General features: G+C 46.1%; 1 protein-coding gene across 7 annotated transcripts in view; it reads right to left on the minus strand.

The window, feature by feature from the left end:
• Nucleotides 1-14,099, minus strand: part of LOC123035809 (WD repeat containing planar cell polarity effector) — a 234,238-nt gene that overhangs the window by 56,444 nt on the left and 163,695 nt on the right. For all 7 annotated transcript variants that reach the window (XM_044454420.1, XM_044454416.1, XM_044454417.1 and 4 more), the window contains one exon: nt 8,990-9,092. In XM_044454420.1, coding sequence (XP_044310355.1) covers nt 8,990-9,092 — 103 coding nt within the window. The remainder of the gene's footprint in view (nt 1-8,989; nt 9,093-14,099) is intronic.

The following is a 14,099-nucleotide window of genomic DNA, read 5'->3' on the forward strand; positions in this document are numbered from 1 at the left end:
TGGGGTTGCACTCCCTCTTAGGGACAAGGTCTGCAGCTTGGGAGTGCAACCCCATTCAGGACTAGGTTCAATTCACCTTCCCCGAAGCCCGATCCGCCAACCAACAGGACCTCCGTCTTGTCTGGACTGAGCTTCAGTTTATTGGCCCTCATCCAGCCCATTACCTTGGCCAGGCACCAGTTCAGCACAGCCACTGCCTCACCTGGATTGGTGGAAAATGAGAGGTAATGCCGGGTATCATCAGTGTACTGATGACTCCGCAGCCCACACCTCCTGATGACCTCTCCCAGCGGTTTCATGTAGACATTAAACAGCAAAGGGGACAAAATGGATCCCTGCGGTACTCCATGGCATAGCTGCCATGGTGCAGAGCTATAGTCCCCCAGCACCACCTTCTGGAATTGGCCATTGACATAGGGGTGGAACCACTGCAAAGCAGTGCCTCCGACCCCCAATCCCGCTAGCCTATCCAGAAGGATACCATGGTCGATGGTATTGAAAGCTGCTGAGAGGTCCAGAAAAACCAACAGGGGCGCACTCCCCCTGTCCTTCTCCCTGCACAGGTCATCGTACAGGGCGACCAAGGCAGATTCAGTACCGTACTCAGGTCTGAAGCCGGACTGAAATGGGTCCAGATAATCAGTTTCATCCAAGAGTGCTTGAAGTTGTCCCGCCACCACCCGCTCCAACACCTTGCCCAGAAACGGGATGTTGGCCACTGGTCTATAATCAGTGGCCATCTTTGGATCCAGTGACGCTTTCTTCAGGACCAGTCGGACTATCACCTCCTTTAAAGGGGCAGGTACCCGACCCTCCCTCAGAAAAGCGTTAACCACTTCCAAGATCCAGGTCCCAATCCCGTGCTTGGCGTTGTTAATTAACCAAGATGGGCAAGGGTCCAATAGCAAGTGGTGGGACATACTCGTCCAAGCACCTTGTCCACATCATCAGGCTGCAATAACTGAAATTCATCCATTCATTTTGGACCAGACGGCGACACTGGTATCTCCCCAGAAGCTTCTGAATCACTAGTAGAGTCTAGCTTGTGACGAATCTGAGCAATTTTCTCTCTGAAATGCTTGGCAAAGTCGTCACAGCGGGCCTTCAAGGGTGGAAACAGATCTTTCTTAGGGTCAGGATGGACCAGCCCTTGTACCACCTGAAAAAGCTCCGCCAGATGGCATTTTCAGGAGGCAATGGAAACGGAGAAGAATTTCTTTTTCACCGCCCTCACTGCCACAGCATAGGCCCGATAATGGGCTCTTAAGTGTGTTCGGTCAGATTCATCCCGTGATCTCCTCCACCTACGCTCTAGCTGTCTCTCGGCCTGCTTCATCGCCCGCAATTCAGATGTATACCAAGGGGAGGAGTGGGCTCTGCCTGGCGGGAGAGAACGCTTAGGAGCGATCGTGTCAACAGCCCTAGTCATCTCCCCATTCCATTGTTCGACCAGAGCCTCGACAGGAGCACCAGTCTTGTCAGCCGGAAACTCCCCCAGGGCCTTCAGGAATCCATCCGGATCCGTCCGGCTCCGGGGGCGGACCCACACAATCGAGTCCACACCCTTACAGAGGGAGAGGCCGCTCTCGAGCACAAACCTCATGAGGACGTGATCTGACCATGACAGGGGTGTCAGACATAAATTCCTCACCCTCAGACCACCCTCTTCCTGCCCCGTCGAGAAAATCAGGTCCAGAGTGTGTCCACATTCATGGGTTGGGCCTGTGACATGTTGAGACAGCCCCATGGCCGTCATGGAGGCCATGAAGTCCTGAACCGCCCCGGTCAGACCAGTCTCGGCATGGAGATTGACGTCCCCCAGGACCAACATCCTGGGGGTCCTCAACACCAGGTCCGAGATGATCTCCGCCAGCTCAGGCAGGGAGTCTGTTGGGCAGAAGGGTGCACGGTACACCAACAGAATCCCCAATCTGTCTCGGTCGCCCAGAGGAACCATGCAGTGAGATTGAGGGAGTCGAGGTTGGGATGGCGGATTGCCCCATTCTCTTGCGTGATCAGGTGGGGGACCTTTGGTAGACAGATGAAGGTTTGGTGGGAGAGGCTGAGGATAGTTGGAAACCAGGGCTGCTGCGGCCACCAAGGCGTAACAAGAATGCCCTGGGCTTTGTTGTGGAAAACTTTCTCTAGGGTCTTCATGATTAGCGGGATCAGAGGGAACACGTAGAGGAACATGTTCGACCAACTCACCATCAGGGCGTCCCCCAGCAGGTTCGGGCCCATGCCTGCCCGGGAGCAATAATTCCCGCACTTCGAATTGGCCACTGTGGCAAACAAGTCGATGGACTGGGTGCCCCAGCAAATAAAAAGGTTGTTGCAGATCTGGTCGTCCAGCTCCCACCTGTGGATTGAGGACATGTTCCTGCTAAGGGTGTCCGCTTCCTCATTGTCTACACCCGCTAGGTGGACTGCTAGCAAGGTGATCCCCTTGGGGATACACCAGTTCCATATTTGCAGGGCCAGATGAGCCAATGGTACTGATTTCACACTGCCCTGCTTATTGATGTAAAAAACCATCACGACATTGTCGGAGGCTATCTGTACTATCCGGTTTCGGAGGGTGGACTCGAAGGAGCAGAGAGCTTTGAAAACTGCAAGCAGCTCCAGGTAATTGATTTGTTTGGTCTTTTTGTGGGCTTGCCAGGTGCCTTGAGTATGGAGGCTGGCACAGTGTGCTCCCCATCCCATAAGGGAGGCATTGGTATGGAGCAATACCGAGGGCTGCAGTTGGTGGAACGGGACGCCTATGCAGAGATTGTCCTTGTTCGTCCATCAAGACAGGGTTCGGTGAACAAAGGCAGGTGGCAGTAGTGGACGCCTTGGGGAGTCACATTGTGGGTGGAAGAGGCCATTGAACCACAACTGTAGGGGTCGCATCTGGAGCCTGGCATTGGGAACAACTCCGATTGTTGAGGCCATGTGGCCGAGGAGCTTCTGAATGGACAATGCAGGAGTGTGTAGGCCATCTTGGATGTGTTGAACTGATGAATGAAGCTTGTCCATTTGAGCCCATGGTAGGTATGCTTTGGTTCGGATTGAGCTGAGATGTGCTCCAATGAAGTCGATCTGTGAAGGAGCGAGACAGGATTTCTCAGTGTAAATACAGAGTCTGAGTTCATCTAAGAGTCTACACGTGGTGTCAATAGCCGAGAGTAAATGTTCTCAGGACGGAGAGACAATAAGCCAATCATCTAAGTAGGGGTATATTTGGACACCCTGTAACCGGAGGTGGACGCAAACAGGCGCCATGCAATTCGTGAAAACTCGTGGAGCTGTAGCTAGTCCAAAGGGGAGGACATTATATTCAAAGATATTGGAGCCGACAGTGAAGCAGAGAAGCCGCCTATGAGCTGGGTGGACGCTGAAATGGAAATAAGCATCCTTTAAGACCAGAGAGGCAAACCAATCTTCTCTCTTGAACAAAGGGAGGATATTTTGAAGGGTGGTCATCTGAAACTTTCTAGTTTTAATAAATGTATTGACGCCCTGTAGGTTGAATATAGGGTGTAGACCACCGACCCGCTATGGGACCATAAAATATCTCGAGTTGAAGCTGTGGAGCCCCTTGGAGAAAGAGATTTTGCTCCTTTACATAGTAGCTGGGAGACTTCGTCTCTTAGAACCGCCGATGGAGAAATATACTGGATCGGTCCTGGAGGAGGCACGGTATCGAACTCGATTTTATATCCATGCTCAATGATGGAAAGCACCCACTTATCAGATGTGATGGACTCCCAAATGGGGAGCCAGCCTTGCAGCCAGTCCCCAGATGGGAGAGGGGAGGGTGGATGGGAGAAGATCAGCTTGTGCGTCTCGTCAACGCTGCTGCTTGTCATTGGGTTGACGGCATTGACCTTGTCGGAACTGAGCGGCAGGCTGGCTGATATTGCTGACATGACTGGTAGTGGTGGTATGGCTGGTATTGAGGGTAACGAGAGTGCAGCCACTTACGTCGGTTGGAATTCAGTATCTCCATCTTCCGGGCGGTGGCTCAAGTGTTGTAAATGTGCTCGAGCTTACGGTCCATGCAGTCATGGAAGAGGCCAGAACTGTCGAAAGGCATGCCCTCAATGCGCCTCTTATTCTCGTCTGGGAAGTTGCAGGAACGTAGCCATGCATGCTGACATAAGACGATGGATCTGACAAGAGCACGAGAGTTGCAATCGACGTGATGGCGTGCTGTGCTGAGCTGTTGGATGGCTAGTTGCATGGCCTCCCGGATAAAAACGTGGGTCAGGTCGCGCTGCTGCTCTGGAATAGTGGAGGTGATGGATTCCAGCCGTTGTATCAGAAAGTACTCATACCTGGCCATCGTTGCCTCATAGTTTGATATCCAGAGACCTAGTCCCATAGCCGCGTAGATGCGGCGTGCCATCATATCTATCGTCCAGCCCTCTTTGTCTCTCGGGGTCGATTGTTCCCTGTAATCTCACTCCTGGGATGAGTCGACCACAATTAAGTTAGGAATGGGATGTCCTGCTCCCTAACCTTGTACATCAATTCGTATCTGTGGGATGTCAGATGTGGCTGGCTTGGAAACTCCCAGGTGTCTGTCATAGCCTGGCGAAGAGTCATTATGAGCAGGAAGGAGATGGCGGATGACTGTTCCTTATGAACGATGTTGTAGAAATGGTCATCGCTGGTGCTTGCCTGGTGTTCCACCTCAATCTCCAATGACCGTGTGAGACGGTCCCTGAGTGGAGATGACGGCATCTGGAGATGTGGAGAGCTGGTCTGAGTCCTCAGAGTCTGAAATGTAATGATAAGATGGACTAGATGATGAGTTGACCAGAGACGGAGGAGGGCGGGAAGTTACGGCCGCCGAGGTGGAGGGTGCTTCCATCCTGGAGGGACAGAATCAGCGTCTGCGCTCTGGCGGCACAGGGTAGTAGTCGTACAGTGGCTGGTAGTCCCAGTGATAGGGCCGAGGTGGCTCGAATCTGCCATACGGCATCAGAACCCAGCTCCTGGTGGATTCGCCCAAGGTGTGTTGGTGGTGATGTGGGTCGGATGGCAGCGGGGGCCTGGGGATGCCTCTGGCGATGATGGCATCAGGGTCGGCGATCAAGCCGGTTGGTGGCTCGGTAGAGACCGGGGTGGTGAATCCCGAATTTCTCCGTCGGGTATTGATCCATGGAGCATGGGCTCAGAGGGGTCCAACACCGTAGGAGCTGGTAGCGTGACCCTCTGGGGGGATCCAGGCAGCATAACCTGCATCACAGTCTGTGGTGTCAGTACCAAGGGTGTCGATACTGATGCGGCTGTCGGGACCGATGGTGCAGTCGAGCCCGAGTCCCGGCACGGTTCCTGGGCAAGCCTATGTTGTTTGCGGCCAGCCTTGTTGGTCTTGTCTTTCTTAGATTTTTTCAGGACCAACAGATCCCCTTGCCTGCTGTGCTTCCGTTTCTCCTTTTGTTTCAGAGAAGTGGAATGGGAGGAGCGAGTGGTCTCCCTGGAAGCAGCTCCCTCGGATGGTGGGTGAGGGGAAGTCACCATGGGCGGGCCCGCTGGAGTGGCCAGCTCGTCTGAGGCTATGAGGGCCTGTTCCCAAAGGATCTTCCTCAGCCGATTCTCCTGATTTTTTTCGGGCTTGCTTGGTGAACGACTGACAATGGCTGCATTTGTTGGTGCGATGTCCTCCCAAGCATAAGAGGCAAAGCTTGTGTGGGTCAATCGGAGACATTTTGGCCCCTAGAGCACTTTCGAAAGGCCATGCGCTGAGCCATCGAGAAGAGCAGATAGCGAAAAAATTGAGTGAAGTGAAAAGATAGCAAAAGGTAAGATGTATAAACTTTTTTTGGGGGGAGGGAGAAAAAAATTGTCTAACTAGGAAGGGTAAGGATGATAAAACTTGGAAAAGGATTTTCTTAACTAGAAGAGCAAGAGAAAAACAGCGATTAGAACAAAGAGCAAGAGGATGTAATAGAAGATAACGAATGGCAAAGCGACCGGAGGTTGAAAGAAGTCTGGGGAAAATGGCGGGCGCTCCGCCCTTTATAGCACCATGGGAGAGGGGTGCAGAGTTCCTGCCAAAATCCGTCAAAGCTTTTGTATGCTACCCAGCTACAGGCACTGCGCAGGCGCAGCACCCATTATGTGTGATGCACAGAGGCCACGAATAAGAACCACCTTATCACACAGGAATTCAGAATTCTTGATATGCTGATAATGTAGGCTTACATGACACGCAGACAAGTAAAGATTCAGTAGCTCTAGGGTAGATAGTTGATGTTGCTGAGCTTCCTACCATCTATGTTTGCGGGGAAGGAATAAGATTTGTGCTTCAGTCTGAACAATGAAGTTTCTACAGTAATTGAATATGCCACATGTCTGAATAGGAAGGGACCTATAAATCTTGATCTTCCGAACAGTTGGTGGCCCAGAGGAGAACTCTGCAAAACTGCTTAATTGCATGGGTCAGTAGTGATAACATTGAGATTGAGACTGGCTGTGCCATGTCAACTTATGCCCTGTTAAAAACCAAGGTCAGAGATGGGGGCCAGAGGCAGCTTGATTCCCGCCCTCCCACTGGGGGTCAGGTCCCTAGAATCTGTTCTGCATATGGATTATCTGTGGAGGATAAAGGGCTTTGGTTCCCCCTCAGTGGCCTGTAAGGAAGATGCTAATGGTGCAACAGAGAAAGAGGATGGATCCAAGCAGTACCCCTCTTATGCTGTTAATGGGTTATGATCAGTGTCTGGTTATTGGAAGGCTGGGAAGTCTGTGTCAGATGAATGACTGGTGGAAACTGCATAAGAGGCTGAATCTGGTAGTTTGTTTAGGGACAAGGTTGAGGAAAAAGTTGTTCAGAAAAGGTGGTTGAAGGTGGAGAGGCAGGCTAGTGTTGAGAGCCAAGATTCTTCCTTCATGAATTCAAAATCTAGAGACCTTTTCCCTTGCAAAGTTTTCTTTACTGGTCAAAAAGTACAAAGCACCCAGAATTAATCTCTAAGCATGCACAGAGTGGTTGGCTGAACTCAATCTAGTGTTCACTTCCAGGAACTATCCTTATGATCATGCCTGGGCCCCATCCCTTTGGGGAGGGGCTTCTGAAAGTGAGCATGCCTCACCTCCACATGCTGATCCTTTAATTTGGGCCACCTTCTTCTGTTGATGCTGTCTCATTGGGTCAAAAGCCAGGGCCTCTAGATCTGTGTCTGAGAAACTTCCCTGCTCCAAGTCTCCTCCTGCTAGCTGTACATTTTGGTTACTCCCAGAAACTGCCTGCTCCCCTGGGTTTTCTGGCCTTGAGATAAGCATCTCTGTTTTTCTCATCTCAGTGTCCCAGCATGGCCCACATTTGCAGTCTCCCCCCGAGTTCTCCTTCAAATTCTGATTCCTCTGAAGTCCAGCCAGGAGTCCTTGAGAGTGAGTGGCCAAAGTAGCCATTTTTCTAACTTCCAACAGCTAATTAGTTTTACTGGACCAGGCTCTGTAAAAAGAGCTGTCTTCAGAGGTTTAGAAATCAAGTGTGGCTGAGAAGGCCTTGTGAGTGGTAGAGAGGAGAGGATTCTTAGCACTGATAGTAGATTTGGCAGTCTACATCCTCATAGTAGTATCTCCTAGGAAGGGAGTTGTCATAAAAAGAACTGTAATAACATTAGTGTGGGTAATGTGGATAAGCATCCCTAAAGATAGCAGATCAGTGTCATGGGAAAACTATTGAGAAGCTGATGATGCTGGAAAAGTATGTTGGTAATGAGGTGAGAGATACCTGTGAAGAGATATCTGTGGAGAGTGGTATCTATGAAGCATTGAAGGCATTCTGAATGTCTGTCCAATGACAGGATCTTCCTGCTACAGAAGGAGCACTTTCGGAGAAGGTCCTGGATGCCATGTGTGTCTGAAGGGTGAAGGAAAGGAGGGGGGGAATAACTCAAAGAAGACAGAGGAAGAGAGCAAGCTCTTTCTGCTCACAGTGGGCAAGAAGGAAAAGGGGAAGAAAACTGAATAACATTTTTTTCCTATGAGGCAGAGAACGTTCTAAAGTACTACTTTCACTGCAATGGAAAGGAAGGAACTGAGAAGCAAGCAGGAACCATAGCTAGAGTGTGTCGGGGGGTGAGGGGGTGGGCAGGCTCTCTCCAGAAAGCTCTACTTAGTTCTGGAATATTTTGAATAATGCACTGCACAGGTACATTAACCATGTGTGTGAATCATAGCAATGGGAAAAAATCAACTTTGAATTTTCTCTACCATAGCTTTCTATAACATTCACACTACCAATTTTCAAAACAGGAACAAAAGGAATTGGAAGAAAACTAAATGTGCATTGCTTATGGTCAAAACTCTCTTTAAATTTTTCATCTTGATAAATATGCGAGTGTAAAATATATTTGCATGCATTTCTCTGTAAAATATATATATGCAGAAATCATAAATGTGGCATACATACATACATACATCTGTCCAGTCCATATATTCAGGAACTGATGACCCATTGACCAATACAAGTATGTTAGGACCAGATGATTTGCAAATTAGTCCTCAGTGAATCAGATTGGTTCAGTGAACTGTGCTCTTTGTGAAAATGTGTTCAGAGTGTCAATGACCGCCAAAAAATTATTTATTTATTACATTTGTATGCAACCCCATAGCCTGAGGGTTCTCTTAAAATATGTCTCTTAAGAAAAATGTATAGCAACAGTATTATTTCAGAATCTAGCTTTTGATTTAATTTTTTTTTTGCAATGTGCAAAGAATTTATTTATCCTTCCTCTACCTCTTGCGTTGCAAGGGATTCTAGCTTATTTTGACACTTCTACAATACCATCATTCTCACTTTTATATTTAAAGGCTGTTTTTGTATGCTTACCTTTTCTCTTAAGCAAACATGCCATCATTGTTCTCCCACCCAAAAAACAATTCCAATTAACCAATAACCCTGCTACAAGCGTAACATGACAGGGATACAAGAACAAGTATTGATTAAAACAAAAAAGCCATTTTTAAAAACAGCATTAATTCTTACCAACTCCAGTAGTTATTGATTCTGTGTCAATGTCGCTAGCTTTTTTCTTTGCCACTTCAGCTAGTGCCAATTCACCCTTATCTAGTGCAAAGTAATGGATGTCCTTTAGAAATAAAGCAAAATAAAAGATTAATCTAAAACGAATCTTAGGCAAGTAACAAAGGAGAATTTGAAAGGGAAAAGGGCTTCTTTATTGCTTAGATTGGAAACACAGATGGAAGTGATGAGACTGTATTTATAATTTTCTCTGTTATTCTTCTGAAATGCAGGTTTATTATTCGCACTGTGCTTGCACTTAATGAATAAAGAGTTAACTGTTAACAGAAAGACTAAAGCTTTCAAAGATGCAGTTTAACTAAACCTTTAATAGACACCTTAGGTTTGTTTTTATATGGCAGAGAAAGTCAGAGCTTAGCAGATCCTAAATTAGAAGGGGGAGAAGCAGAGGAGAAACATGATTAGATGTGTGCCTAAAACCAAATTGTCAAGTGGTTGAACATAACATAGAAGGGAGATACCAAGGATCTGTAAAACCCCAAAGCTTCCCAGTTTCCAACCCTGCAAGTCCCCTGGTGCCTTTTCTCTGGCCATTCAAAAGCATGCTTGGCGAAATCTCTGAAGAAAAGGAAGAGAGACAAACATCACCTCCATCACTCCTCCTGTTCTCATGTCTAGTGGCAAAAGGAAGGATTTTTGGAGTGTTCTGACAGTGGAGTGCTCCCTTGGTGACTTCTAGATTGCTCTGTTTATTATTTTTCTTCCTATTTTTTGTTATTTTCACCTTTCTTAAAACAGTTTTACAGTTTGGGCTAAGTAGCATTCAATGGGAGCATGAGTGACCTAAGTATGTGGGCTATCAAGAGACCTAACTTGCCAAATGGCTGAACACAATATAGGAGAGGAGAGCTGTTGAGGACCTGCAGAATCCTAAATCCAAAGAGTTCTACTTGGAATAGAATTGTCCACCCTATTTTCAATTCACTTTTTAATGATTTACCACTGAAACAATTGCTAAACACTCTTCAGTATTACTGACAGAAGAGCCAAGAGTAATTCATTTCTTTTTCTCAGGGCTCCTTGAAAGCCACAATGTAAATAATTTGGGAAAACTGTATGTAATCACTGTTAGCTTCCTGGTAGCTAGAATGCCCTTTTCAAAAGCAGGAGTGTGTACAAATAAGACAAATAGCAGGAGCGTGTGCAAATAAGGCAAATAAATAAGGGATAGTTGTTCCTACTTCTCAGCAATTTTCTGTCCACTGAAGTGGTAGTGTACACAGTGCAACTTCTATTGCTGAGGAGAGGATGGTGTTAAAGTCAGTTCAAAGTACCTGTTCATACACACAAATATATAGAAAAAATGAATGTTCCCAGGACATACTGTGTGAGAATTTGTTTTTGGAGTGGCCTTACTGCAGTTTACTCCCTGGTTTTCCATGACCAGAATGGTCAGAAAACAAATGGTGATAGTGGATGGAAGAGAGACTAATCCAGTTAGAAGATGTTACTAAGTCAAGTTATCTGAATTATGTTTTGCCATGAATGAATGTACACTTTTTTTAAAAAAAGGAGAAGAAATATCCCTTTGCTTCCCATGTGTTATCTGTGAAGCCTCAATCAGTGGATTTGTTCCAGGTGGCAGGTAGTCTTGTTAATGCAGACTGCCTTCACTTGGCTGCTGATGCAAGTCCCTCCTGCTGTGAGAAAATTTCTGGTTTCTTTGCAGATAAAATCAGTAAGATTTTGATTAAAATGTGTGTCTAGGCAAGGAAAGAAAAGTCTTAAGGAGAAATATTAGGAGTTCATTTTTCAGAATGGCAGTCAGTATCTATGAAGTTATGTTAAATGGTGCACTTGTGGACTTCTATTTTTATGCTAAGGTCTAGCAAGCTACTTCTCAGTATATAATTAGGTTGGGTCCAGCAAAACCTTCCTTGGAAAGCAGGATTCCTTCTGTCCTTGGGAAGCTTTTTATCCAGCAGGAATATTCCACTGACTGAACAGGGGAGAAGCAATATTTGTTGATTCACCCTTTCTCTGCAGGCCCTTGGGTGGTATCCTCCAGTGCCCAAGTGCTAGTACTATTGGCACTGTGTTAACATGAAACAATGGTTACACAATGTCACTAGCACAAGTGGTGATTTGCCAGTGAAATTTGGAAGTGTATTGACAAGTGTGTGTGTGGGGGGGCTCTTTAAAAATAAGGTGCATACAGTGGTACCTTGGCTCACAAACGCCTCAGTTCATGACCAAATCGGATCGCAAAATTTTTTTTTCAGGTCGTGAACTCCACATTGGGTGGTGACCGTGATTGCGCCCACCTCCCCGCCCCAGTGGGGAGATGGCCGCAATTGTGCTGGGGATGTGGGGGGGGGGGGAAGATGGCCAAGATTGCGCCCGTCTTTCCTGCAGGAGCGCAACTGCGATCGCGCCTGTCTCCCCCTCCGAGCGCGCCGGGATGACAGGCATGTGTAGAGATGACGGGTGCGATTGCAGTTGTGCTGGGAGGGGCGGGGAGATGGCCGCACTTGTGCTCGGGGTGGGGGGAAGATGGCCATAATCTTTGCTGTTCTTTGTCACTTTGCTTCACATTTTTCTGATCTAAAAAGTGGTTACAGAATGGATTAACTTTATTTACATTGAACCTTATGGGGAAATTTAACTTGGCTCACAACCAATTTGGGTCATGACCAGAGTCCTGGAGCGGATTACGTTCGTGAGCCAAGGTACCACTGTATTTTTCCCCCAATGCACATTTCCCTTCTTCAACAAATTTAAAGTTCCTCTTCTTATTTACCTTAATGAAAATGATCTTTAGGTTTGCATTAAGTTCTGGTTCGTGTTCTTGTATTATGTATCAGGCTGCAAAATATCTATTAAAATTATAACTGAAAGCAGGGACGAGAGCAACTGTGGCCCTCCAGATGTTGTTAATATCTGGAGGATTACAGGTTCTCCATCCCTGATTGAAAGAAATACAATCTTTCCCTAATCTTTGCCCTCTACAAATTAGTTCTTTTCACTTTCACATTGACTCTTTGGGACAAACAGCAACTTCTGCTGCTTACTGCCAATGCTATGTCATAATTTCAACTTAATGGAATGGGTCCTCCAAATGGGAAATCAGGAGTCCCTAAATATCACCCATTTTCTCGTTAAATAGGAAGAACAACAATAGAATTAGGAATGGAATCCCTGAAACAAGGGATGGACAAAAAATCACAAGGACTACACTGTTATATAGCAAGCACATTGCCTTCCCAAATGTAGATACAGAACAAAGAATACAGAATGCAAAATAAAATATATATGTAGGTATTGCAATTCTCTTCTTCCATACTTTCCCATTTTTTTCTGCATACTTTGGTGTAAAAAAATGTATGGTGATGCCATGTACACTCTGGGGTTAGTGAAGGATGGTGTATTCATTTCTTGGTTTTGACCAACTGTAATGCAGGAAGATGGGAGTTAAGTAGAATGGCCAAGCAAAGAAACAAATCCTCTGCATGTTTACAGTTCAATATATATATTTTTCTCATCTGGATTGTTCTATAAAACCTGTGAATGTGATCCTTCCCTGAATAATTTTTACAAGTTTAAGGGGGAAATCAATTTTTCATTATAGAACTACTTTGATTTCAAGTTTTTATCATTTTGCTTGTTACTAATTCATAACAAAAGCAATCTGAGCAGTGTTTGTTTGTTTTTGTAGTTCCAAATACCAGAATCTATTTTCCAGACACAGTAAATCAGTGGCAACAGATACTCATTGGGACTGTTGGGGTGCAAGATAATATTAGACACAGTGAAATACTTGCAGTAAGCAGATCCAGCTTGGTGAATCTGGCTTAGTGAATGCTAACAAACACAAAACAAACAATTTGTTCAAGATTAAAAATGGGGTGAAGAGCAAAAGCTCATTTCACACAGAGACAAACAGAGGAAGTTACTTCATAGAATCGCAATTGCATGTGTGAATTTGGCTCTGTTTCCCCATGATAGCAGCCCAGGGAATGAATAAATGATTCAGTAGGAAAGACCCCTTGCACCTTGAAACTCAGTAGTTTATGGAAGAGCACTCAGGCACCCTCTGCAGAGAAACCCAATTTACAACAGTGCTGCTGGGTAGAGGTTGTGACCAGCTACAAGCTTTTAGAATATATACAGAATGTTTTATAGGTTCTGGGTCACATGTATACAGCAGCAGGGCAGATGATGATGAAATAAGAGGAACACAGTCAAAAGAATGTGAGAGATCTGCAGAGGGGACTTAATGCAATAGCATTGATTACAGGAGATTGACATTACAATTCTGGAAAGCAGGGATTATTGTGAGTGTTAGCTGTGAGTCTGAACATGCAAATTTGGGTGATTGCTATGCTGCTAGAAAACTACCCTGGCAGCCTTATCAGCTGTTGCTGCTGTTAGCAAAAAACAGTGTGGAGAGCCAGTGGGGTAGTGGTTAAGAGCATGGGACTGGGACTCAGACGACCTGGGTTCTAGTCCCCGCTCAGCCATGGAGCCAACTGGGTGACTTTGGGCCAGTCACAGACTCTCAGCCCAACCTACCTCACAGGGTTGTTGTTGTGAGGATAAGATGGAGGAAGAGAATGATGTAAGCTGCCTTGAGCCCTTTGTAGGAAAAAGGCAGGATATAAATTGAAAAATAAATAAATAAATATAAAAAAACCAGACAGGGATTACCTTCCCTTGAAGCCCCCCTTCAGCAAATGCCTTTGTAAAGATGCAGCAGCATCACAGGTGAGCTGAGAGTTCCAACCTCTCAAAGTAACAGCAATGCTAAATAGAAACCTGGCTTGGAATTCTGGTACTTTCAAAGATGTGCAGGGATAGGTTTGATTTTATAACTCAAAGGCACATATAAGCAACATTTTTCTATCAGGATTTATCTGAATTTCCCCAACACCCACCACACATTAACATACTCCACATATCTCTGCTCCATAGCCGCAACACACTGCAAATAAAGGGGAGATGAAGATAAACTGACTTGGATAGCATGCCTGCAAAGCAGGGGTGTGGAACATCTGAACAGAAGCAGGCAAAAATTGTCTTTTAAATCCACAACATTACTACAAAGAAAAGATAC

Source organism: Varanus komodoensis, unplaced genomic scaffold (assembly GCF_004798865.1).
Source record: "Varanus komodoensis strain SLA01 unplaced genomic scaffold, ASM479886v1 scaffold7_3, whole genome shotgun sequence".
NCBI lineage: Eukaryota > Metazoa > Chordata > Lepidosauria > Squamata > Varanidae > Varanus > Varanus komodoensis.